Source organism: Callithrix jacchus, chromosome 1, assembly GCF_049354715.1.
Source record: "Callithrix jacchus isolate 240 chromosome 1, calJac240_pri, whole genome shotgun sequence".
Classification (NCBI taxonomy): Eukaryota; Metazoa; Chordata; class Mammalia; order Primates; family Cebidae; genus Callithrix; species Callithrix jacchus.
The window spans coordinates 208,255,660-208,280,938 of record NC_133502.1 but is presented as its reverse complement, the minus strand read 5'-3'; the positions used below and the strand labels follow the sequence as shown (position 1 = coordinate 208,280,938).

The 25,279-nt window shown below is 49.3% G+C and overlaps 2 protein-coding genes across 2 annotated transcripts in view; one reads left to right on the top strand and one right to left on the bottom strand.

Moving 5' to 3' along the window:
- LOC144578089 (cadherin EGF LAG seven-pass G-type receptor 1-like) overlaps positions 1 to 6,673 on the top strand; it is a 30,562-nt gene extending 23,889 nt beyond the window's left edge. The window contains 1 exon segment of the mRNA XM_078340113.1: positions 433 to 6,673. Within this exon segment, the coding sequence (XP_078196239.1) occupies positions 433 to 437 (5 nt within the window). The 3' untranslated portion in view covers positions 438 to 6,673.
- Positions 6,674 to 6,792: 119 nt separating this feature from the next.
- LOC128929012 (uncharacterized) overlaps positions 6,793 to 25,279 on the bottom strand; it is a 38,232-nt gene continuing 19,745 nt past the window's right edge. The window contains exons 7-21 of the mRNA XM_078346437.1: positions 24,537 to 24,700; positions 20,591 to 20,662; positions 18,970 to 19,034; positions 17,171 to 17,374; positions 16,589 to 16,792; positions 16,235 to 16,444; positions 15,850 to 16,002; positions 13,528 to 13,653; positions 12,308 to 12,517; positions 11,863 to 12,008; positions 10,442 to 10,589; positions 9,589 to 9,677; positions 9,106 to 9,336; positions 8,417 to 8,525; positions 6,793 to 7,500 (exon numbers count right to left, since the gene is read on the bottom strand). Coding sequence (XP_078202563.1) covers positions 7,246 to 7,500; positions 8,417 to 8,525; positions 9,106 to 9,336; positions 9,589 to 9,677; positions 10,442 to 10,589; positions 11,863 to 12,008; positions 12,308 to 12,517; positions 13,528 to 13,653; positions 15,850 to 16,002; positions 16,235 to 16,444; positions 16,589 to 16,792; positions 17,171 to 17,374; positions 18,970 to 19,034; positions 20,591 to 20,662; positions 24,537 to 24,700 — 2,386 coding nt within the window. The 3' untranslated portion in view covers positions 6,793 to 7,245. The remainder of the gene's footprint in view (positions 7,501 to 8,416; positions 8,526 to 9,105; positions 9,337 to 9,588; positions 9,678 to 10,441; positions 10,590 to 11,862; positions 12,009 to 12,307; positions 12,518 to 13,527; positions 13,654 to 15,849; positions 16,003 to 16,234; positions 16,445 to 16,588; positions 16,793 to 17,170; positions 17,375 to 18,969; positions 19,035 to 20,590; positions 20,663 to 24,536; positions 24,701 to 25,279) is intronic.

The window sequence follows — 25,279 nt, the reverse complement described above, 5'->3', positions numbered from 1 at the left end:
AAAAAGCGCAATTTAGTAGACAATACTCACAGAATTTTAAAACATAGGACCTTGGTATGATTAATCACTTCCTTGGTACCTGTCTGTATCTGTGAGTGTACTAAGGGCTTGACATTATTGTCACTCCTTGTGACAACACTGGTAGGTACCTATTACTGTCCCATTTCATGTGTCAGGAAACTGAAGTTTAGATGTAATTGTCTGGTCAGAGCTATCCAGTGGTTCTGTGTGGAGAATGTGGGCTGCCTGACAATGAAACACATCCTTTTTCCACTCTACCACGTATTTATTTATGTCTGTGGCCACCAGTGATTTTTTACAGAAGAGAAAGTCCTCCTTTATGTGCAAGGCATTTTATTTTCTTCTGGTTTTTCATTTTTGTAGCCTGAAATCTCTCACATACGGTGATATACAATTTTCCGTCTGTTTTAGATTAACAAGTGGTGGAATAACCTTAAGTGATGGCCGGCAGACTGTGGCAGGTTTGTGTGAGCTTGCACATCTTACCCACTTAAGAGAAGAGGAATCAAACCAAAAAATACAGTATGTCACAGGCGACGGCTTTTGTTCCATGCTCAGCAGTGGTTTAGAAGACAGTCTCTGTACCTATAGGCGAATGTAAGAGCATATAAAGAAGTGAGGTATGAAGGTTTCCATGATGCTGCGGGTCAGTTACTTTCTCACTTTGATGCAGTATGATGCTGATTGGTTCGTTTTGTTGTAGAACACCAGCTTGTGGAATAGCTAATTATTGATGATTACTTCCCTTTTTAAAGAAACTAACAGAAACATTAAGTGCTTCAGGATGCTGTAAAACACATTCTGTCCCTTCTCAGAGTTGCTCAGAGTAGCTGTCTCCCTTTTTACAGATGAGGAAACCGACTTTCAGAGAAGGAACTTTTGAAGGTCAAACTGCTAGTCAGCAGTAGAGCTGAGTTTCAAAACCCAAGTCTGTCTCATTCTAAAGCCAGTTTTCTCTCTTCTCCCCCATGCTATTTTTAAGACCCTGTTTAAATGGAAGCATGACATGCATGTCAGCATAATTTTTGTTCTTTATAAATTGTTGGGGAAAGACAGTTCTGGCTCTTCAAGGTAACACCTCTGCAGTATTTTACGAACTTAGTTATTTGAGAAACTTGAAAATGGATTTTTGCTAGGAACAGTGGCTCACACCTGCAATCCCAACACTTTGGGAGGTCGAGGTGAGTGGATCCCTTGAGCTCAGGAGTTCAAGGCCCGCCCGGGCAACATGACAAAACCCCGTCTCTACCAAAAATACAAAAAATTAGCCGGGTGTGGTGTTGCACCACTGTGGACGCAGCTACTTGGGAGGTTGAACGGGGAGAATTGCTTGAGCCTGGGAGGAAGAGATTGCAGTGAACTGTGGTCACACCATTGCACTCCAACCTGGCTGACAGAGTGAGACTCAAAAAAAATTTAACTTTTTAACGATTATGTAGAGAAGAAAAAATTATTTCTAGAGAATTGCAAAGTATTTTCTCAAATTTGATTAGACTTATTTGGTACTTTTAATTTTCTGTACTTTAAGTAAAGAAAGTACGTTTAGCTTTCTGCATTCAAACTGTTTCTTCTCCCTGGAAGGCTAAATTTTTCTGACTTCATTGGAACCTGATCCAGCTTTCAGGCTTATGGTTCAGACATTGCTTCCTCTAGAAAGTGCTTGCTCTTTTTCTGAACTCACAGCAGGTTTCGTCATTGATAATGCAATGTGCTTTCTGTAATTGTGGTGTAACATCCTCAAGGGCAATGTAAGCAACTGGAGGACAACAATGAGATTTTAAATTTTGTTAGAGCACCTAGCATATATCATGTGCACAGTAAAGGCACTCATAATCAGTTGGGTGAATGAATGGTGAATGGAATCTTAACCAACGGATGGAGATTTTTCAATGTTGCCATACCTGAGACCACAGAATTGATAGGTTGGCGACATCTTAAAATGATTACTTCAAAGAGTTCTGTAGTAGGACATCTGTTTCCACTAAATTAATGTATTTTGTTTACTTATTTTATGAAAGTAATGAGGCTGAGTGCAGTCATGCCTGTAATCCCAGCACTTTGGGAGGCCACGGCAGGCGGATCACCTGAAGTGAAGAGGTCCAGACCAGCCTGGCCAACATGGTGAAACCGTTTGTACTAAAAATACAAAAAATTAGCTGAATCTGTAGTCCCAGCTACTAGGGAGGCTGAGGCAGGGGAATCACTTGAACCCAGAAGGCAGAGGTTGCCGTGAGCTGAGATTGTGCCTCTGTACTCCAGCCTGGATGACAGAGCAAAACTCTACCAAAAAAGAAAGTAATGAAATTAAGATTTCTTTAGGGTGGCAAGATTTTGCTTTCACAATTAATTGATACCTCACATTCTTTAAAGTGTTCGTCATTTTATGCCATTTAACGTGAAGAATCCTGGGGTCAGAGTTTAAAACCTTTTCTCATGCTGATGATTAGTTTATTCAAAGAAGCTGGAGGTAATGAAAACTCAGAATTCTTTCCTCCTAGTCTTTTTCAGTTTTGAAATCAAATCAGTCTTTGGCCTGAAGAGCATAGCAGTAGACAGAAATACTTGTGATCTATCTTGCAACTTGAATGTAAACTGCTTTGAACAACATAAATGTGAACAATCACGCTGCAGGTCTTAAATCTTTGTTGTTAGGTTATCTGCATGACCTGACTGTAACGTCAGGAAATGCTCTTTGAACTGGTTTGTGTCACCTCACACTTTTCTTGTCGGAAATAATTCTAGTAATAATGATTCTAGCGTTACAATGTCTATAAGCGCTGCTTAGTCAATTAACTGCATCTGATATTCTCAAGAACAAACTGTTGATTTCGTATGTCTTTTTTTGTTTCTGAAGTGCCAATTAGTGCAGCTTTCCGTGCTGAGCACTCCTGATGGCTTCCTGTGGACTGCAAAGTGAAGTTGGCTCAGCTCCTGATTTTACTCTGTGATAGATTTCTCTTTGGATTAGAGGTGTTTTCCGAATGTGGTGGGGTTTTTTCTCGTTTTTTATTTTGAAAGAACTTGACAGGTCTGACCTAGAGAGTTTTTAAAGCTCTGTAAGACCAGTGTGCTGCTCTGCTTTGTAGGAGTCATTCCTAGACAAAGGCAGCGTGAAAGCCCTAGTAGGTTAAAGATTTCTCACTACCACAGCAAACACTTCATGTGAGCATTCCTTGCTGTTGAATCCGTTGAGCTCCTGAATTTGGATGGAAAGATTTTGGATGTAGTAAGTTCAGACAGTAAAGTGTTAATCCAAATACATGTAGTTTCTGAGTTTCAGATAATGAGGGATGTCTCAAATTTATCCATGTCTCTTTGGTTTCTAGGTATAGATAAGAATAGTCAGATTGTGAGGCATACCTATAATTTGTTGTTAAGGTGGCATCTGGTGGTGAGGTAAAAAAACCTCCATTTCTAGTCAGGTGCTGTGGTTCGTGCCCGTAATCCCAGCACTTTGGGAGGCCAAGGTGGGTGGATCACCTGAGATCAGGAGTTTGAGATCAACCTGATCAACATGGCAAAACCCCGTCACTACTAAAAATACAAAAAAATCAGTCGGGTGTGGTGGCACATGCCTGTAATCCCAGCTACTCGGGAGGTTGAGACAGGAGAATAACTTGAACCTGGGAGGCGGAGGTTGCAGTGAGCTGGGACAGGGCCACTGCTCTCCAGCCTCGGCGACAGGGTGAGACTCTGTCTTGGCGGGGAGAAGATTCTGATAAAATGCTGTGAAGATCTGCAGACCTTGTTAAAATGAAGTCTGAGTCAGGGTAGGGGGTGGGGTCTGAGATCCTTTCTAGGCAGTTCTCACGGGGAGCCAATGCTGCCTGTGCAATGACCACCATCCAGCAGCAAAGATCCACTGTACTTCGCAGACAAGGAAGCTGGGCGGAGAGGGAGTGACTTGTCCAGGGTGACAGGGCAGGGTGGCATATATGAAGCTAAGGGCCCGGGAATGTGCATGCAGCTATTTTGCCAAATTTGGTCCCCTCCTTAAGCCGACCCCGGATAGTGTCTACTATTTATTTTTATTTTAATTTTTTGAGACTGAATTTCATTCTATCCCCCACGCTGGAATGCAGAGGCACAAAGCTGACTGCAAGCTCTGCCTCCTGGGTTCAAGTGATTATCTTGCCTCAGCCACTCGAGTAGCTGGGATTACAGGCGTGTGCCACCACGCCTGGCTAATTTTTTTTGTATTTTTATTAGAAATGGGGTTTCACCACTTTGGTCAGGCTGGTCTCGAACTCCTGACCTTGTGATCCATCCACCTCAGCCTCCCAAAGTGCTGGGATTACAAGCGTGGGCCACCACACCCAGCCTTTTTATTTTTGCATTTCAATAGAATCAGCTTTATTGATGTATTAAAGCCAAAGAAACGGTCTAAAAGCAAATACATATATGTACCAAGGGATAGTGGACATGACCTGATACTTACAAGGGAACTGATGTGTCATAATGGAAACAGCATATTAGAAGAAAAAAATATATATATTTTGAGACAAAGTTTTATTCTTGTTGCCCAAGCTGGAGTGCAATGGCATGATCTCAGCTCACTGCAACTGCTTCTTAAGTTCAAGCGATTCTCCTGCCTCAGCCTCCTGAGCAGCTAGGATTACAGGCATGCGCCACCACACCCAGCTAATTTTGTATTTTTAGTAGAGATGGGGTTTTGCCATGTTGTTCGGGGTAGTCTCAATCTCCCAACCTAAGGTGATCCCCGCCTTGGCCTCCCAAAGTGCTGGAATTACGGGTGTGAGCCACCTCACCTGGCCAAAAAATAGCATCTCGTTCTGTCTGCTTGAGTTATCGGGAGATGGAAGTTAACTAAAAGGTGCTCCCACCAAGGCCATTCTCCCTCCAACAGGGTGTCTCACACAGTGGAGACAATCAGCAGATAGCACCTAAATCCCACTGACAAATAAGGTGATAAATATTTGCTTCAAGCTTGTCAAACTACATCCTTCTAAACATGGTTTGAAAGGAAAGGCAGTGAGAAAGCCTTGGAATTTTATCATTTACTACAAGAAAGGAAGAGAATACTTTTTCTTTCAAAAATATCTGTGTGGGTGGCAGTTATTCATTCATTCATTTATTTCAGTTTCGCTTGTCGCCCAGGCTGGAGTGCAATGTTCACTGCCACCTCTGCCTCCCGGGCTCAAGCAATTCTCTTGCCTCAGCCTCCTGAGTAGCTGGAATTACAGGCATCTGCCACGCCTGGCTAATTTACATTTCTAGCAGAGAAGGGGTTTAACCATGTTGGCCACCAGGCTGGTCATAAACTTTTGATCTCAGATTATCCACCTTATCCACCTGCCTCGGCTTCCCAAAATGCTGGGATTACAGGCCTGAGCCACTGCCCCCCGTCAGATTTTTTAAACCATTCTGTGTCAATGGTGCAGATGAACTACCCTTGTGCCCAGGAGAAAGCAGAAGGGCATTCGAACCTCAGGCCACTGAAGCCGACCCCTGAAACGTGAGCCATGGTGAGAAATAAGCACAGAGGCAAAGCCCCTTGCCCGGTGTCACAGGAAGTGGTGAAGCTGGAACCTGACCTAGAAGAGTCTGGCGTATAACAAGCATGGACCGACTGTAGCCTGAAACTCCAACGTTATTGAAGGAAAAGAGAACCACACAAAGCTCTCCAGTGCCCGGTCTCAGCAGCTCTCCCGTCATTTCCTCCTCCCTGCCCAGGGGCTGAAAGGGAACCTGCTCAGAGGCTGCACAAGTTTCTGTCGGAGGCCTGAACGGTGTCCTGTGTAGCAGCACGAGGTTTCCCTAGCAACCCCACCAGCCAAATGCACACATTACAGAGAATGCCACAGCCTTCTCCAAGGAAAGCCTCTTCCCTGCAACCAACCACAGGAGCATCTGACTTAATTGCCTTCCTACTCCCCGCACCTAGCAAGGGGCTGGTTAACACTCAGGCTCCGTTGAAAGGATGAATGAACAAAAGCTTTGTCAGTCCTATGAAGAGCTTCCAATCCCCACTGGGCGTCCGCAGCACCGGGCTGCCCCTCCATGGAGCAGGTGTGTTGTTCACTAAGTAGGAAAGATCCCACGTGTTAGGGCCTGGGCCCATTTTGTGCCTCTGTCCCTAACGCAGCTCAGCATGCTGCACTTAGTAGGTGCTCAGAACTCAAATAAACCAGGGTTTCTTTTTATCCCGGACAGAGTTTTGCTCTCATTGCTCAGGCTGGAGTTTAATGGCACAATCTTGGCTCACTGCAATTCTCCTGCCTCAGCCTCCCACCATGTCCAGCTTTTTTTTTTTTTTTTAGACGGAGTCTCGCTCTGTTGCCAGGCTGGAGTACAGTGGCATGATCTTGGTTCACTGCAACCTCCAACTCCCTGGTTAGACTGATTCTCCTGCCTCAGCCTCCTGAGTAGCTGGGATTACAGGCACACACCACACCCCGCTAATGTTTGTATTTTTAATAGAGACAGGGTTTCACCATGTCAGCCAGGATGGTCTCAAACTCCTGACCTCAGGTGATTCACCTTTCTAGGCCTCCCAAGGTGCTGGGATTATAGGCGTGAGTCACCACGCCAGCCTTAAACCAAGGTTTCTAAGATGCTCTCAGCCTCCTCAGATCTGGCCCAGCCCACCTTTCCACCTTACTTTTTCTGCACAACTGACCACAGCTAGCCCAGCCTACGCAACAGCCAGTCTGGCTCCCCCACAATGCAGAGCCGGCAGTGGCCACAGGAGCCAGGCCCAGTCCCATCCAGGGCCTGCCTGCCGCAGACGAATGCTACAGACACAGCTGGTAGCACACGGCACTGTTTATTGTGATGCATGGTGGAAAACATCTGTAGACCAGCTTATACTGCAGTGGTGACCGCTGCAACACATGCTCAGGCACTTTTATTATATAAAAAGGGGGGAGGGCGGGAGTTCCACCCGCTCCTTTGTGACAGTAACTGGGACCTGAATTCAGAGCTTTGTAGGCATATGCAGCTTTCATGATTTGAGAGTTTGTTTCTTTTTAAAAAAATGCCTTCTTGCCGTAAGTCTCAATGCAGCATATAGAAAACGGTTAGGAATACAGGTAAATTCGGCAACCAGTGTAGACCAGTGAGGACGAGCTACTCTCTTCTAAAGAAAGGCAGTGAGAAAGCCTCAGAATTTTTTTTATTAGTAGAAAGGGGAAAAAAGAAAACTTTGTTTTTCTGCTTTCAAAAATATCTGTGCAGGTGGCAGATTTTTAACCCATACTGCATCTACCGTGCAGGTAAACTACCCTCGGGCCTGGAGGGAGACGGGATGGGGGTGGGAGGCACGTTCATAACAGTCCCAAGAAGGTCGAGGGAGGCGTGCGGCAGGATCTGGGAAGGGGAGGCTGCAGTGTCCGCCTGTCCATGTGTCTCAGGCTGCAGGAGAGGAGGCTTATTCAAAGGTTTGGCCTCAGCTCCATCCGCTTTGCCATCCACCTCCTCATCCGAGCATTCGTCGGGGCAAACGGCAGGTCCCCACACCTGGGGGCAGAGGCAGAGGCAGAGTCAGCAGGGAGTTTGTGTGCTGTGCTCCCCTGGCCAGGGAGGCCGCAGCACAGCACACAAATCCCAAAGCAAATTCGAGAGGGAAATCAGGCGCCTGGCTGCTCCCACCAGAAAGAAGCAAGGCGGAGCCTTGGGAGCCACAGCTCAGCTGGACAGGAACGCTCTCAAAAACATCTTCCCGCAAAATATTTAGTGGTCAGACATCTTCATACACAACAGCAGCAGCACACAAACAGTTCAGGCAAACAGGAACACTTACAACAGGAAAGGCAGAAAAGTGTAAAATGCCACCTTCTGTTCCAACTCATAAAACAGGTGACACCACAGCGGGTTCACACAGACAGGCACCTTCTATCCCACGGCAGGAAATTCACATCCAATACTGACTACTGATGCTTAAAAAAAGGCCCCATGAAGGCCAGACATGGTGGTGCATGCTTGTAATCCCAGCACTTTGGGAGACCGAGGCAGGTGGATCACCTGAGGTCAGGAGTTTGAGACCAGCCTGACCAACATGGTGAAACTCCATCCCTATTAAAAATAGAAAAATTAGCCAGGTATGGTGGCAGGCTCCTGTAATCCCAGCTACTGGGGAGGCTGAGGCAGGAGAATCGCTTCAACCCAGGAGGCGGAGGCTGTAGTAAGCCAAGGTTGTGCATTGGACTCCAGCCTGGGCAATCAGAGTGAAGTCTCCAAAATAACAAAAATTCCCATGAAAAAGAGGTAAGAAATGAGAATCTCAGAAAATAAGATCCTCTGCTGCAAAGCCCCTTGCCCAGTGTCACAGGAAATGGACGTGTGATGCGGGACCCTGGTTAGAAGCTCTGGGCGTGCGGCCCACCAGCCCCACTGCCCCACCTGCTGCCCCTCTGGATGCCCCCAGCGCCCAAACCTGGTCCTTGTACTGCTCGGCGTTCCTCCGCTTATCATCCACCTGCAGCAGCATATCCTTCAGCTGCTTCTCTGTCCGACGCACCTGCTTACAGGCTGCCTGGCGCTCCCTGTGTGGTAGACAAGGTGGCTCAGAGGGAACACCCTCCTTCAGAGGGTCAGGCCAACACATCCTAATCTGGTCACCCCACCCATTCCCCGGGCCTCACTGGCATCTAGGGATCACCTAGGGAGGCCTTTGCTGGACGCCTATGACGTGCCTGGCTTCTTACAAGGGGCACTGCAAATAGCCCCATTTACAAATGAGGAAACAGGTCTCAAAGAGCATCTATGTAGCTGGAAAAGAGGTTTGGGGCCTGGTGTAACTCCCATTGTCTCAGTCCTGCTGAGCCCAGAGATCAGCTGTCCTGGTGGGCAGGACCGCCCTCTACCTCCTCATCCTTAGACATAGCCACCAAAGCTCCTGGCTTTAGAGGTGGAACAGATGATCCTGTTCAAACCCCACAAGCTCCCCCCACCACCCATCCAGTGGGGAAGGGATGAGGGCCCCATCAGGAGGGAGGAAAACAGCCCCCAGGACTGAGAAGACACAGCTACACAGCTGGTTGCTGACCCAAATCTGGGAAGGACTAGAGGGGCTGGAGGTTTTTCCAGGCCAGTGGGGGTGGAAGCAGGGGCAGGAGCACGTACTTGGTCTCATTCTCCAGTTGCTCCTCCAGCTGTGCGATCTTGGCCTCGAGGGCAGTGATGGAGGCCTTGTACATTAACTTCACAGAGCCCTCCATCTCCTGCAGCTGGACCTTGAGCTCCTCGTTCTGCTGCTCCAGCTCCTGCCGAGCGTTCTCGATCTTCTGGGCGTGGCTGCGCTCCAGGTTCAGGTCAGTGTTGATCTGGTTGATCTGCAGGAGGAGGGCTGGTGACCTAGGGGAGGGCTGGGCCCTGGCTGGAGGGTATAAGCAGGGCAGGAGGAAGGTGGCAGTAGGATGCCACCACACCCTCGACACCCAGCAAAGAAGCTGGAGAGTGATCTTTCATGTCCAGTTGCCTGGACATATTCCCTCAAGCGGCGGCACGTGGCCTGTGCATCTGCTGGCTAGGTGGGTGGGAGGAGTGAGGGGCCCAGCCCAGGGACACACCTGGTCCCTCCCAACTCTGCCCCCTTACTTAGCTCACCCTTTGCCGTGGGTGTTGGCGATCTCGTCGGCCAGCTCGTCCCGCTCCTGCTGGGCCTGGCGCTTGGCACGCTCCACGGCTGCCAGTTCCTGCCACAGAGATCCAGAATGTGACCTGAAGGCAGCCACAGCCCCACAAGACCATCTTTCCCAGCCCTGGGCACCCTCCTCTCAAGCCCTTCCCCAGCCCCACTTCCCCAGAAAGCTCTTCCTCCACGATTCCTCTAGCTCACAGGGCTGGTGCCCCCCTAAAGTCATAGCTTAAAAGCATTGTATGTTTATAAAACTCAACTACATTTAAGTGCTAGGAATCAAGCCAGGTCCCAGGCTGTGTTGATGACTTAACAAGTGTCCTGGCCTAACCAGGGCAGACCACATGGACAGAGCCGCTCACTGCTGCCCCGGCCCTGTTCTGGGTAGCCAGAGCCCAGAGTCAGCTCCGGAGCCTGCAGGCAGGAGACGGCTGTAAGCTGGGTGCACTCACACCCAGCAAGTTACACTGCAGGGCACCCTCTAGACGCAGGGAACACTTCAGGACTGGCTCAGGTGCGACACGGACAGGGCAGCCACGGGGATGCTGAGACCCTCCGTCACCATGACACGGTCACGGTAGAAGGCGGTGGCAGCCACGGAGCCTCATCTGATGTGAGGCATTTCCCTCACACACAATCTCACACCAGGGAGGCCCGCTATGTAACGGAACCCTGGAGGGAATCCTTTTGTAACGTGAGAGCTGTCCCCAGCCAATTCCTGGAGCTGAGTCGGACCTTAGCCCTGCCCTCTGCTGAAAGCCCTGTGCTGCCACCTGCTGGCTGGAGGGCAGCAGTGCCGCTCTCCACTGCCGCCCCACCCACCTCCTCCAGCTGGATCATCTTGGCCTCCATGATCTTAAGGTTCCTCTCATTCTCTTTGGCCTGGGCCAGGATCTCCTCGCGAGAGGTGCGGGTGTCATCCAGCTCACGCGTGCAGTCTTTGACCTGAGCTTGGCACCCCACCCAGGTCCTTGGCCCTCCACCCCCACCCTCCCGCGTCATCTCACACACAGGGATGTTGGCTGTGCTCTGCTCGATATTTAACCAACTGACCGTGGTGACAGGGAGAAAAAGCAACTGAGGACAAAAATCTGTGTCCCACTTCATAACGCACACTGACAGTGTTGGTCACTGTGGACGCAATCCCAGGCTGAGCTTCATTTTCCACTTCTGTCCCCTCTGTAGGCCGGACACAGGTGCCCAGTGCCACCCCTAATGCACACCTGCCACTTGAAACCAGTGCCCAGCCTGGCAGGTGTTCCCACCACAGGCAGGAAACACCTTTCCTTTTGTTACTCACCTCCTACTTGTTTTAATGCTAAAGATTTTTGTCAAATACTCTTTTTTTCCATTTGCAGATAACTCCAAAAACAGATTCCTCAAGCCAAAGCGCAGGACTAGGTGTGTGCAGCCAGACCACAGCAGCAGAACATGCCAACAGCAGAGTATCTGTGCCCCACAACCTTGCCCACAGTTAGCTTTTACAGATTTTTTTTTTTTGCCCAGGCACAGCAGCTAACGCCTGTAATCCCAGTCCTTTGGGAGGCCGAGGCTGTCAGATCACGAGGTCAGGAGTTTGAGACTACCCTGGCCAACTCAGTGAACCACTGTCTCTACTAAAAATACGAAAATTAGCCAGGCATGGGGACACGCACCTATAATTCCAGCTACTCAAGAGGCTGAGGCAAAAGAATCGCCTGAACCCAAGAGGCAGAGGTTGTGGTGACTCAAGATTGCGCCACTGCACTCCAGCCTGGGCAAAAGAGCAAGACACTGACTCAAATGTATTTTAAACCTAGGGTTATTCTTGCTACATAATATGACATATCAGAGCTGTTTTTATGGTTCATTATTCTTCAATTATTGGTGACGTGAGAATTTCCAAGTATGTATCCCACACTCTAGGCTGCTTCTCGAAACCATCACGCCGGAGCCCAGAAGGCTGGAGCGTCAGGACGCGGCTGATGCTGGAGTCTGCACTGGGTGAGGCCTTCTGAACTCCCCCATGCCTGGGCCTGCACTTGCCTGTTTGCTTCTGTGTTTCATGTACTCAGCCATGCACCGTTCTGCAAGTTTGCTGTTGGACTATTGTTTCCACTCACCTCTGAGCCTGTGTCTCCATCAGTGAGATTGGACTGGAAGCACCCAAAACCTCCCCAAGAGGCGCCACCCTGCCAGGTTCCCGCCCCAGCACCCTCGCATGTAGCTGGCTCAGCTGGGCACCGCCCGCCCTCACCCGCCACTTCTGCAGCTGCTCGATGGCTTCATCTTGGTTCTTGTTGGCTGAGTCGATGTGAGCCTCCAGGTCCATCTCCAGCTTCTTCCGGGCGGCCACTGCCATGGAGTGCCGCTTCCTCTCGTCCTCCAGCTCTGCCTCCATCTCCCGCACCTGGAGGAAGGAATGCCGACAGCTTGGAAAGCTGGACCCACTCAGAGACCCTGCTCTGGCTCTGAACCCAGGTGCCTCTGCAGGATCTGCGGGGCCTCCGGAAGCCAGTGGCGATTACTGACTCGAAGAACTCTAAGAAGGTGAGTTGCTGACCCAAATGACAGGGGACTGGACAGGAGAGACAGGGGAGGGGAGGCGTGGTCCAGGGCCCTAACACAATCCAGGTGAAGGAGGAAATGGAAGCCTACATGAAGCAGGGCAACCCTGGCCACCGTGGGGTGGCAGGAGCCCACGCACACCTGTCTGACCAGCTGCTGCTGCTTCTCCTCACTCTGCTCATCCCGGTCCTGCAGGTCCCGCTCGAACTGGATCTTCATGGCCTGCAGGTTGACCTCCAGCCGCAGATTGGCGTTTTCAGTGTCCTGCAGCTCATCCTCCAGCTCCTCCAGCTGGGTCTTCAACTCCTCCACCTGCTGCTCCAGAAGCCGCCTGGACTTCAGCCCATGGACCTGAGCCCAAGTCAGAAGCAAAGGGACTGGCAGGGACCACCTGGGTCTGCTAGACCCAGAACGTGTGTATGTGTTGACCCTCTGTGATGACCCCGCTCGGGCCCCTTCCAAGGCCTGCCAGGCCCGGCACTAACGCTCTTGCCCTTGGAGCTGATGAGGTCCTCCATCTCCACGCGGAACTGCTTGTTGAGCCACTCCGGCTCCACTTTCTGCTCCATGGCTTCCTTCAGGGCCCGGGCCAGCGACAGCGCCTTGGTCTCCTTCTCTCCGGCCTCGGCCTTGGCCCGGTCACGCTCTGGCCCGGCAGAGCAGCTGGGCCCATGCTAATTTTTGTATTCTTAGTAGAGATGGGGTTTCACCATGTTGGCCAGGCTGCTCTCGAACTCTTGACCTGGTGATCCGCCCGCCTCGGCTTCCCAAAGTTCTGGGCTTATAGGCATATAAGCCCATGCCCAGTCAAGAGTGCATGCTTTAGAGTATACAGGCCCCACAGTCTCTGCAGTAACTCAACCCCACTAGCACAGCGCAACAACCAGAGATGACACAAGAACGACACAGTGTGTGTGTGCCTTTGGTCCAGCTTTCTCCCCAAAACGCAGCGGGCTGGACCCGGTCACTGCAGTTCCATGCTCGATGTCTATCCCGCCCCGGGATAGACATCTCCCTCAGCTTCCCGCAGATCTTTTAGAATAAGGAAGCAATATGAATGCACAAATAAATGGTGTAAATGACAGGAAAACCAGTTCATTATAGAAAATCTGAAAAAAACGTGAAAACCCAGAAAGGAAAAGTTCCTCCTCAACCCACTGCATGAAGACACCCTCTTCCGCTGGCCTTCTCCCCAAGCCCCTCAACAAGCCAGAGACTAGGGGTCCTCTAAGTGCTGGCCCCGCATGACCCCTCCCGGGCAAGGTCTCAAGGGAGCCCAGGCTTTCTCTGATGAGGCCCCCACCTTGGGCTGAGTGCCAGAAGAAGAGAAAATGGAAAGGATGGGGTGGATGGCTACACACCTGGTCAAACTTCTGCTGCAGCTTCTCCAGGTGGGACGCCATCTGGCGCTGGTGGTCCAGGTCCACGAGCAAGTCGTCCCGCTCCTGCTGGGCCTGGTGCTTGGCACGCTCCGCGGCTGCCAGTTCCTACCACAAAAATCCAGAATGTGACCTGAAGGCAGCCACAGCCCCACAAGACCATCCTTCCCAGCCCTGGGCACCCTCCTCTCAAGCCCTTCCCCAGCCCCACTTCCCCAGAAAGCTCTTCCTCCAGGATTCCTCTAGCTCACAGGGCTGGTGGCCCCCTAAAGTCACAGCTTAAAAGCACTGTATGTTTATAAAACTCAACTACATTTAAGTGCTAGGAATCAAGCCAGGTGCCAGGGTGTGTTGATGACTAACAAGAGTCCTGGCCTAACCAGGGCAGACCACATGGACAGAGTCGCTCACTGCTGCCCCAGCCCTGTTCTGGGTAGCCAGAGCCTGGAGTCAGCTCCGGAGCCTGCAGGCAGGATGGCTGTACCCTGGACGCACTCACACCTGGCAAGTTACACTGCAGGGCACCCTCTAGACCCAGGGAACACTTCAGGACTGGCTCAGGTGCGACACGGACAGGGCAGCCACGGGGATGCTGAGACCCTCCATCACCAGGACACGGTCACGGTAGGAGGTGGTGGCAGCCACGGAGCCTCATCTGATGTGAGGCATTTCACTCACACACTCTGCTCATACCAGGGAGGCCAGCTATGGAACAGAACTCTGGAGGGAATCCTTTTGTAACGTGAGAGCTGTCCCCAGCCAATTCCTGGAGCTGAGTCGGACCCTAGCTCTGCCCTCTGCTGAAAGCCCTGTGCTGCCACCTGCTGGCTGCAGGGCAGCAGTGCTGCTCTCCACTGCCGCCCCACCCACCTCCTGCAACTGCTTCCTCTGGGCCTCCAGGCTCTTCAGGTTCCTCTCATTCTCTTTGGCCTGGGTCAGGGACAGAGGCTTGGCACCCCACCCAGGTCCTTGGCCCTTGGCCCTTGGCCCTCCACCCCCACCCTCCCGCGTCATCTCATACACAGGGATGTTGGCTGTGCTCTGCTCGATATTTAACCAACTAACCGTGGTGACAGGGAGAAAAAGCAACTGTGGTGACAGGGAGAAAAACAAAAATCTGTGTCCCACTTCATAACGCACGCTGACAGTGTTGGTCACTGTGGACGCAGGCCCAGGCTGAGCTTTATTTTCCACTTCAGTCCCCTCTGTAGGCTGGAGACCAGTGCCCACGGTGCCACCCCTAATGCACACCTGCCACTTGAAACCAGAGACCAGTGCCCACGGTGCCACCCCTAATGCACACCTGCCACTTGAAACCAGTGCCCAGCCTGGCAGGTGTCCCCACCACAGGCAGGAAACACCTTTCCCTTTGTTACGTACCTCCTATTCGTTTTAATGCTAGAGATTTTTGTCAAATACTATTTTTTTCCATTTGCAGATAACTCCAAAAACAGATTCCCCAAGCCAAAGCTCATGAATGGGTGTGTGCAGCCAGACCACAGCAGCAGAACATGCCAACAGCAGAGTATCTGTGCCCCACAACCTTGCCCACAGTTAGGTTTTACAGATTTTTTTTTGCCCAGGCACAACAGCTAACGCCTGTAATTCCAGCACTTTGGGAGGCCGAGGCTGTCAGATCACGAGGTCAGGAGTTTGAGACCACCCTGGCCAACTCAGTGAACCACTGTCTCTACTAAAAATACAAAAATTAGCCAGGCATGGAAACATGCACCTATAATCCCAGCTACTCGGGAGGCTGAGGCAGGAGAATCGCCTGAACCCAGGAGGCAGAAGTTGTGGTGACACAAGATTGCGCCACTGCACTCCAGCCTGGGCAAAAGAGCAAGACTACTATTTTAAATCTAGGGTTATTCTTGCTACATGAGATGACATATCAGAGCTGTTTTTATGTGTTCATTGTTCTTCAATTATTGGTGACGTGAAAATTTCCAAGTATGTATCCCACACTCTAGGCTGCTTCTCGGAACCATCATGCCGGAGCCCAGAAGGCTGGAGCGTCAGGACGCGGCTGATGCTGGAGTCTGCACTGGGTGAGGCCTTCTGAACTCCCCCATGCCTGGGCCTGCACTTGCCTGTTTGCTTCTGTGTTTCATGTACTCAGCCATGCACCGTTCTGCAAGTTTGCTGTTGGACTATTGTTTCCACTCACCTCTGAGCCTGTGTCTCCATCAGTGAGATTGGACTGGAAGCACCCAAAACCTCCCCAAGAGGCGCCACCCTGCCAGGTTCCTGCCCCAGCACCCTCGCATGTAGCTGGCTCAGCTGGGCACCGCCCGCCCTCACCTGACACTTCCGCATCTGCTCGACGGCTTCATCCCCCTTCTTGTTAACCAAGTCGATGTGCGCCTCCAGGTCTATCTTCAGCTTCTTCCGGGTGGCCACTGCCATGGAGTGCCACTTCCTCTTGTCCTCCAGCGCTGCCTCCATCTCCCTCACCTGGAGGAAGGAATGCCGACAGCTTGGGAAGCTGGACCCACTCAGAGACCCTGCTCTGGCTCTGAAGAGGATCTGCGGGGCCTCCAGAAGCCAGTGGGGATTACTGACTCTGATAACAATAAGAACGTGAGTTGCTGACCCGAGGGACAGGGGACTGGACAGGAAAGACGGGAGGGGAGGCGTGGTCCAGGGCAACCCTGACCACCGTGGGATAGCAGGAGCCCACGCATACCTGTCTGACCAGCTGCTGCTGCTTCTCCTCAATCTGCTTGTCCCGGTCCTGCAGGTTCTGCTCAAACTGGGCCTTCATGGCCTGCAGGTTGACCTCCAGCTGCAGATTGGCGTCTTCAGTGTCCCGCAGCTTATCCTCCAGCTCCTCCATCTGGGTCTCCATCTCCTCCACCTGCTGCTTCAGAGCCGGCCTGGACTTCAGCTTATAGACCTGAGCCCCAGAGAGCCCAAGTCAGGAGCAAAGGGACTGGCAGGGACCTGGGACTGCTAGACCCGGAACTTGTGTATGTGTTGCCCTCTGTGATGACCCCGCTCGGGCCCCTCCCAAGGCCTGGCTGCCAGGCCCAGCACTCACGCTCTGGCCCTTGGAGATCCTGATGTCCTCTATCTCCATGCGGAACTGCTTGTTGAGCCGCTCCAGCTCCACCTTCTGCTCCATTACTTCCTCCAGGGCCCGGGCCAGCGACAGCACCTTGGTCTCCTTCTCTCGGGCCTCGGCCTTGGCCCAGTCACGCTCCTCTGCATACTTGGCAGAGATGGTCTTCTCCTCTGCCAGGAGCTGGGAAAGACGGGAACCATGAGGCTCAGCCCCACAGGCTCCGAGCTACAGCCCCCAGCAGGGCAGAGCAGCTCTTTTGGAATAAGGAAGCAATATGAGTGCACAAATAAATGGTGTAAATGGCAGGAAAACCAGTTCGTTATAGAAAATCTGAAAAAGAAAAGTTCCTCCTCAACCCATGAAGACACCCTCTTCCGCTGGCCTTCTCCCCCAGCCCCTCAACAAGCCAGAGACTAGGGGTCCTCTAAGTGCTGGCCCCGCACGACCCCGCCTGTGCAAAATCTCGAGGGAGCCCAGGCTTTCTCTGATGAGGCCCTCGTCTTGGGCTGAGTGCCGGAAGGAGAGGAAATGCAAAGGATGGGGTGAATGGCTACATACCTGGTCAAACCTCTTCTGCTTCTCCTCCAGGTTGCACACCCTCTGGCACTGGTTGTCCAGCTCCTGCTGCAGCCATGTCTTGGTATTCTCCATCTCCTCGTACCGCTGGCTCAGGCCCTCCAGGTCCTCTCGGACCTGCCCCTTCACCTCCTCTGTGGTTTCCAGGCACCCCACACTGTCAATTCTCTTCTTCATGTCGGCCACCTGGGCAGGAGCAAGAAGTAAGTAGATGCCCGAGATGGCACATACCTGTCCCTGGGGCAGCTAAGAGCCAGTTATGAAACTGCCTCCCCCAGTCACTTCCCTCTCCATGTGGGGGGAGACAAATGAAGTTTCTGCACACAGGCATCCATCTAGTGTGTGAAGCTGCGGGGAGGCTGACTCCTAGGGGACTCCAAGCCCTCATCCACACCAAGCCTCTTGCTCTCTGGGGGACCACTCCCAGACAGCAAGGCCAGTGCCCTGTGAGGGTGTACACGGGGTCCCCATCACTCAACCCTTGCATCTGCAGATAAACCTGCAACCACATGCACTCGAAGGCGACTCCTACCCTGACTTTGGAATTAACTCCCAGCCCATCCCGAGGTGGGTCAGGCCTTCTGGCCTGCCACGTGGAGGCCTAAGATAGGATCTATGACAGGGGCTATGACATTAGTCTAGGGACCCCTTGACAGTCTATAGAGAGGATTAGGGACTCCTTCTCATGACAATGTTTTAACAGGCATGAAATAAACATAAGGAATCACCCAGGCAACCAGTATAGAGAAATGCAGTTGCCATCACTCAGGAAGCCATGTGACACCAGGTAGCACATCAGATAGCAAACTCAGCGCAGGCCTGGCAATCACGAGGCCAAGGAGCTCAGCCATGACCCTGACAGGGTAACTGGCCATTTCTCCAGGTGACAAAGGCGCAGGGACTGCCAGCACCATGGCTTAAGACTACGTTCATAATGGAAGCAGTGCTACATTGTATTTACATTAAATGTAAATTGCAGTGAAAATAGTGGTGTCTTCCATCTAAGTCCACAGACCCGTGGATTCCTCTTATAAATTCAGGCTAAGAGCACTGACATGGGACAGCGGGGGGTGGCGGGTTCCCTAAGAAAGAGGGCAATGGGCTGGCCCAGCGGTAGGCTGTCCTGCAGTGCCCAGGCAGGCAGCTCTCCTGAATATCTAACTGAAAAAATTCTTTTCATCCTCCACCTGCTTGAGCTGCTCAGGCCCAGCTTCTGCCGGTTCTCCTCCTGCAGCAGCTCCTAATCCCGAGATGAGATGAATGTGGGTGCTCAGAAGAGCAGTTTCTGAACCCCAGAAACCCCACACCCTGGAGAAGAGGAAGGAGCCAGTCCTCATGATTCACGGGATGATCATGTAAAGACCTGGTGGGAGCTGGGAGCACGCAGAGACCGCCCCCTCCAGGATGAAAAGGAGAATGGGCAATCTGACCGGCTCTAGAGCTAATAGGCCGAGGGGCCTTCCTAAAGAAGTCCACCTTCCAAGAACCTGGGTTTCCATGGGATATTGAGCAAGTCCATGTTGGCTGCCAAACACAAAATTGTTTCTCAGGAAGAAAATGTTGCTACTGAGAAATAGGCTCACTACTAGCTTGTTGTCAGTGATGTCACCTTTTGTCCGACATCATCAATCAGGCCTCAGTTGGTCATAAGCTCCAGTGACTGGTAGCTGGAGTCCATGACAGCTGAGGCCGGATTCACAGCGGCAGTCAAAAATGATAGTCCCTTGATATTCTAGAAGCCCCAAAGACATCTCTCTTCAAGACAAAGAAATGCATCTTACCACGTGAGGTGACGTCTCGTCCAGAGGCCCCTCGGTCATACCCTCCTCCGGGTCTTGAACGGGAGCTAGGAGGAAACAGAGAGATAGTGCACTGGTGCTGCTGAGGAATCCCACGAGGAGGCTTGGGGGATGTGGACCGAAGCTGCAGTGTATGGAGCTGCGCTGCTGACAAGCATGGACTGAGCTGCTCCTGGACCACTCTTCCTGGTGTTGACAGAAGGTAAAGGAGAAACAAAAGAGCCTTGGGCTTTCCAGCTACGGCAACCTCATCACTGTGAAATAGTCTGAGAACCGGTTAACACAGAAAGACACTGCATGGCTCAGCGAGAGCATCTCATCAGACCTGCTGCCCACGTGAAGGTCTATGCGAATCCCAACATTTTATGAAACTTTACAGGATTATTTAACTTCTGTGGATCTGCATATCCTGATACTACAATTATCATCTATCCTGTTGTATTTTTAAAATTGTAGTAAAGCATACATATTTATTATTTGAGTTATTAACTGTGCATTTTAATGCACAACATTCATGATGCTGTGTCAATAATGAGAAAAATCTAAATTCATAATCTAGCTTCCACCTTGGGCAATGAAAGAAAAACAGCAGTGTAATGTCAAATAGAGGAAAAATACATAATGATTGCAGAAATTAAAGGAATAAAAAACAGGAAATCAGAGAAAATCAACAAAACCAAAAACTAGTTCTTTGAAAAGATCAAAAACATTGACAAACCTCTACCTTTTCTACCCAGAAAGGAAAAGAAGGAAGTCACGATGGATGCTGGATGCGTAACTGTAAACACATCTGTGCTCACACTTGGATACATTATATGAAATGAGCTAATTTTCTGGATCTGTTTCAGAAGGTTAAAAGTCTTCTCAGGATAAATGAATCATCTGAATAGGTCTATATTTAATTTAGAAATTGAATCAATAATTAGTATCCTCTCAAAAAAAAAAAAACAACAAAACACTACCTTCAGATGAATTCACCGGTAAAGTCTACCAAAATTCTCACAAAGAAAGGTAGTCTTACCATACAAGCAAGTAACCATAATTTTAGCATTGCCTTAGTTACACTGTAAAAATTATGTTTCCAAACAAGACACAAGAAGGTTTATAACTGCTGTATTCATAATTGCCCAAACTGAAAGCAAACCTCTAAATATTCGAGATGTCCTTTACTATCAAAAGTGAACCAAGCCTGGGAAACATGGTGAAATCCTGTCTCTACAAAAAAAGTAACATTAAAAAAAAAATAGCTTGGTATAAAGCATGTGCACTACAGCCAACTGCTTGGGAGGCTGAGGTAGAAGGATCAGCTGAACATGGGGAGGTCAAGATTGCAATGAGCTGTGATTGCACCAATGCACTCCTGGGTGACAAAATGAGACTTTCTCACAAAAATAAAAGAAACAAAAAGAACCAAACTCTAAGTTGTCAATGTAACTTTCCTTGTGTAGTTGCATCACCCGTTGATTTAATGCATTTCAATGGGCACGAACGAAATAAATGAAGAACCTGACATAGCATTTACTGAGTTTCTCTCATATGGGACACTGGATGAGTAAACAAATTATTTGCTTCAATAAACTTAATGATATAATTTCCACACTACCTTCATTTTCTTTGCGGCAAATTTTTTTACGCCTCCTTTTTGCTGCCCACCTCCTGGCGCGGCCAGCCAAACCTGCAAGGCAGAAATGCATCATAATAGACAGTGCTTGACATCTTGCTGGCAGAGGACCACGGAGAAATTAGTAAAAACGTTCTCAGTTTAAACTTTTGATCCTAGTTTTCACCGACTGCTTTTCAATGCGACCTGAATTAGATCTGGGTTCTAGGAAGATTTGTTTGTGCAGGCAGATACCTTTATTCAGATGAGACAATACAGAGAAGCAGAAGTTCCAAGTTACCAAAAAAATAGGCTGGGTTCAAATCCTACTTAGAATCTGCACATACCTGGGAGAGGGATATGAACCCTTCTGTGCCTCTCTTCCCTATTCTCAGATGTGGAAACATTAGTAGATCTAGGCTATAGACCTAAGGTTATAGTGTCTAAAAGAATGAAATGCAGATAAAGACTTAAATAGACTCATGTTTTTGGAAATGCCCTAAAATGTTCAATCAATGTCAAGAAGAATAATCCAGACACTTGGTAGTGGTTGAATACAGAGAGGGAGCTTGCATGTCTCTGCGCAGGGTTAGGATGGAAAGTGACTTCACAGTTTCTATGGCCACATTATTTCCAGCTCATGACAGAGATCTGTGATTTCCCTGATCCCCAAGTCAGCCCCAAGGGACAGGCAGGGAAGGGGCTACAACCCGTATTTTCAAATTCAGTGAATTCAAATTCAGACATTTTGAGTGACTTGCCCAGTCACCACAGTGAGGAGTGATAGGTCTGAGGTAATCATGTGGTTGGTTCCCCGGGGAGAGAGATCCCGGAACACCTGAGTCCTCTAGATCATGCCATGGACCCTGGACCGAGAGCTCTTCTCACAAGCTCTGTGAAATCCTGCTGCCCCAGTGTTTCTGTGGGATGGTTGAGGCTATGGAGAGGTCGCAGGTGGCTTACCGCAGTTACTGACCTACTCTATTATCCCTATGTTGTCACTTTTAGTAGTTTTATGACCCGTAAGGCAAACATTTGAAGTCTCTCAATTATGATGCACGGCCTGAGATTTTACCTGAATCCACTCTTTCCACCCATCAGGTGATTCTCATCTGCTGGGCTGGAGCTGGCCTGCCGTAAAAGAGGACACACGGCATACCACAGAGCGGCTGTGTGCCCCACTCCTGTGCACACTCTTGCCTTGCTTCTGCTTTCCCAGCTCTGACAATCCTAATTCTGGCTTCCAAACCAATCTGGTACGTCCCTCTCTGTTCTCAGACTTGCCTCAACTGTTGGATATTTTAATCACTGTTGTGACCATGACTGAACGGTGACATTTCATATACCATAGTATATGTTTATCTTTTTACATATTTCTTAATAGCATTTAACTTATTGTTTCAGACTTTTAGGAACATTTCTGGGCTAGGTGTGCTGGCCCATGGCTGTAATCCTGACAGTTTTGGAGGTTAAGGCAGAAGAACTGCTTGAGGTCAGACGTTTGAGACCAACCTGGGCAACACAGTGAGACCTCGTCTCTAGAAAAAATCCACAAATTACCAGATGTGGCGGTGAGCCCTTGTATCCCTAGCTACATGGAAGGCTGTTGTGGGAAGATCGTTTGAGCCTAGAAGATTGAGGCTGCAGTGAGCTATGATCACGCCACTGCCTGGGTGAAAAAGCAAGACCCTGTCTTTTCACAATAAAAAGCATTACTGTGTCACAAGTATCCCCATTTTATTTCTCATTATCTAATATTGCTGTTTTCATCCTGAGGCTTAATTGCTTTAGTAAGCTAAGAAAAAAAAAAGTTTTTTTAATTTTTATTTTTAGAAACGGTACTATTTAAAGCAGGTCATATTCATGCCTTTTTGTAAATCCTAGTTTTATATGCCATAAATTTAGAATTTACACTCTTGATGTACTGAGTCTTCTTCTTAGAACCAGCCTCCTCATATGTAACACAGTATAATTCCCATTTTACACCTGACTCGAAACATTGAGAGGATAGAATAAAATGAAAGAGCAGTCTGTATACCACGTAATGCACAATGAATCACAAAGCGAAGTTTTCTCCAACTCAAAGGCGACAAGTGCACAGTTAGCGTCCTCTGCAGAACCCATAGCAAAATGAAATTTTGAGAAAATATGCACTTTGGCTGCCCAGTGAAGTTAGAAGGAAACTGTCACAGGTCATCATCAAGACTTCCCCAACATTGGCTTTTATTTTTAAATAATGAAATACACATGATTTCGCCTGCTTTCTTTCGTGTATATTACTGCATGTTCTCTTTGCTTTTCTGCGTACCCTATCTTGGGAATCACTCCATAGCAATAAAAAGACATCTTACTCTTTTTTACAGCTCCATACTTCTCCTTTATGTAGAAATACCAGCTTATTTTTTTTTCTTAGAAATAAACATTTAATAAGGACTGATAAACAGAAGCCATGTCTGTGTCTTGAGGGGTGGCAAGACAAGATGGTGGATCCCTGTGCCATTACCCCTCACATCCCTCAGACCGAGGGCGTGTATACCATAGGGAAGGAAGGTGTGGGACAATTGAAGGTCTTTTTACATTAAAATCTTTTTACCTATAGGCAGGGTTTAGAGTAAGTACCTGCTCTACACAGTGGCTCACAATGCCCCGCCCCAGAGCCCCACCCAGGTGCTCACAATGCCCCGCCCCACAGCCCCACCCAGTGGCTCACAATGCCCATCCCTGCTTCTGCCCACCTGTGGTCACAGTTCCCCTCAGTTCCCAGCATTATTCATCCTGGGCTGCCTGAGCTTTCCAGTCCTGAGAAAAATGTGTGTGTGGAGAGGAGGGTGATTGTTATTAAAAGTTACCCTGGGCACTGAACTCAGTAGAAAACCCTGGTTACTAATGTCAGTTCCATTAGCATCTCTGGTTTTCTGAGTCTGGTAGCTTCCATTTGCTCAACGAACGTAGTGATACACAAATGTTTGACTGATTTTGTACCTAAATGCTCCTCTCCTGTCTTACAAGTGTTAGTTTTTGTCTTCAATTTGACCATAGCAAAAACATGAAATGTTTCCTCTCTCCTCCCCTTTTCCATCCTGTAGGAAGGGGAGCCATGAAAACAAACTCTTTTCCACAGGCAGGGTCTGGCCTTCTAACTCCAAGTCTTTACCTTCCAAATTCAAGTCTAAAGTCATTTCATCTCTTTTGGAACCTGTAACCATGAGCTAGCTCTACCTGTCTTTCAGAACAAGGAGATAAACAAAGCCCGTGAAGTTACTGGAGTAGGGCTGAAGAGACATTCATGTCAAAGTGGGAATGTTGAAGTAATCAGAGCTCCACGGCTAAACTTTTGGGTAAAATCACAACGAAAACAACTTTTTTACAGCTCGGGCAGTAACATTTCATACCTTTTGCAGTAATTTTAAGCATGTCTCTCAATTTTTCCTTCGGTTTTCAAATTACAATTGGAAGACATAAAGCTGCTTCTGTCAAGGTGACTTAAAACCATCTATTAAGAACACCATATAATCTCTTCCATGGCAAACTCTATTTCAAATTTAACAAGTCTCCAAATATTTGAGTCTGAATTATCCCAATTATTAGCTTCTCTATCGAACAGGAGAAATCATTGGGCCTTTGACCGGCTCCTTCACTGAGGTGCCATAGTAGCTGGACAGCCAAGGCTAGAGAATGGGATGGAGACTCCAAAACTGGAGTATCTGAATTTTCATCGGGGAAAGGGAGAGACTAGACCAAAAAGGCCTCAAGCAAGAAGGCTCAACAACGAAGACAAGAGGCAGGACGAGCCTTTGTCCCCCATGCCCAGCCCCGGGAAAGCTGGCTATAGGCAGGAGGGAGCTGGAAGCTGAGGATGTCTCTGGCTGGGGTGAGGGGATGGGAAGGAGGTGGGGAGGTGGTGGCCAGAGATGTGCCGGAGAGCAAATGGCACCCATGGCTTCTTTACCTTTGCGCCTTTTTGATTTTATGGGCTGCGTGTCCTGGACCTCCACCACTCCGGGATTTAACACGGCAGGCTCTGCAGTGGTGGATGTCACAGACTGGCCACAAGACCCGCAGCAGGCACAACTCGGGCCAGCGCTGGGACGTAGACAATTCCCCATGTGTGATCTACAAGGGGATTTTTAAAAGAAAGGAACACAAGATAAAATAAAATAAAAAGAAAAAGAAAAAACAAAGCAACAGACAAAATAAAATAAAATAAAATAAAGGAAAAAACAAAGCAACAGAGCAAGCGCCAAGGGCACAAACACTTCCGTGACAGCAGTCGGAGCTCCTCCTCCTCCCACTACCAGCTTCCGACTGAAGGCTGCTGGTCCTGGCTGATGCCTGTCTCCCACAAAGCCTCCTATGTCACCTGATTGCCAGGAAACAACAGTCAGGCCAGTGACTCACAATGCCACTTCTCACAACCCCATCCAATGGCTCACAATGCCCATTCCTGCTGCTGGCCACCTGTGGCCACCCTGCCCCTCTTGGTGACTGCATTATCCTGAGCTGCCTGAGATAATCCAATTTTCACTACAGGCCTCAAAAAATTCAGCAATGTCCCTTCATAGATTCTATATACAGTGTGTCTAACCTGTGAATAAAAACAAAGGTTTCATTCTGCGTGATCAAATCCACAAACACAAAGCATTTTCACAGAATCCTTTGGGGCCCACCTCTCACCTTCAGCGTCCCCTTCTT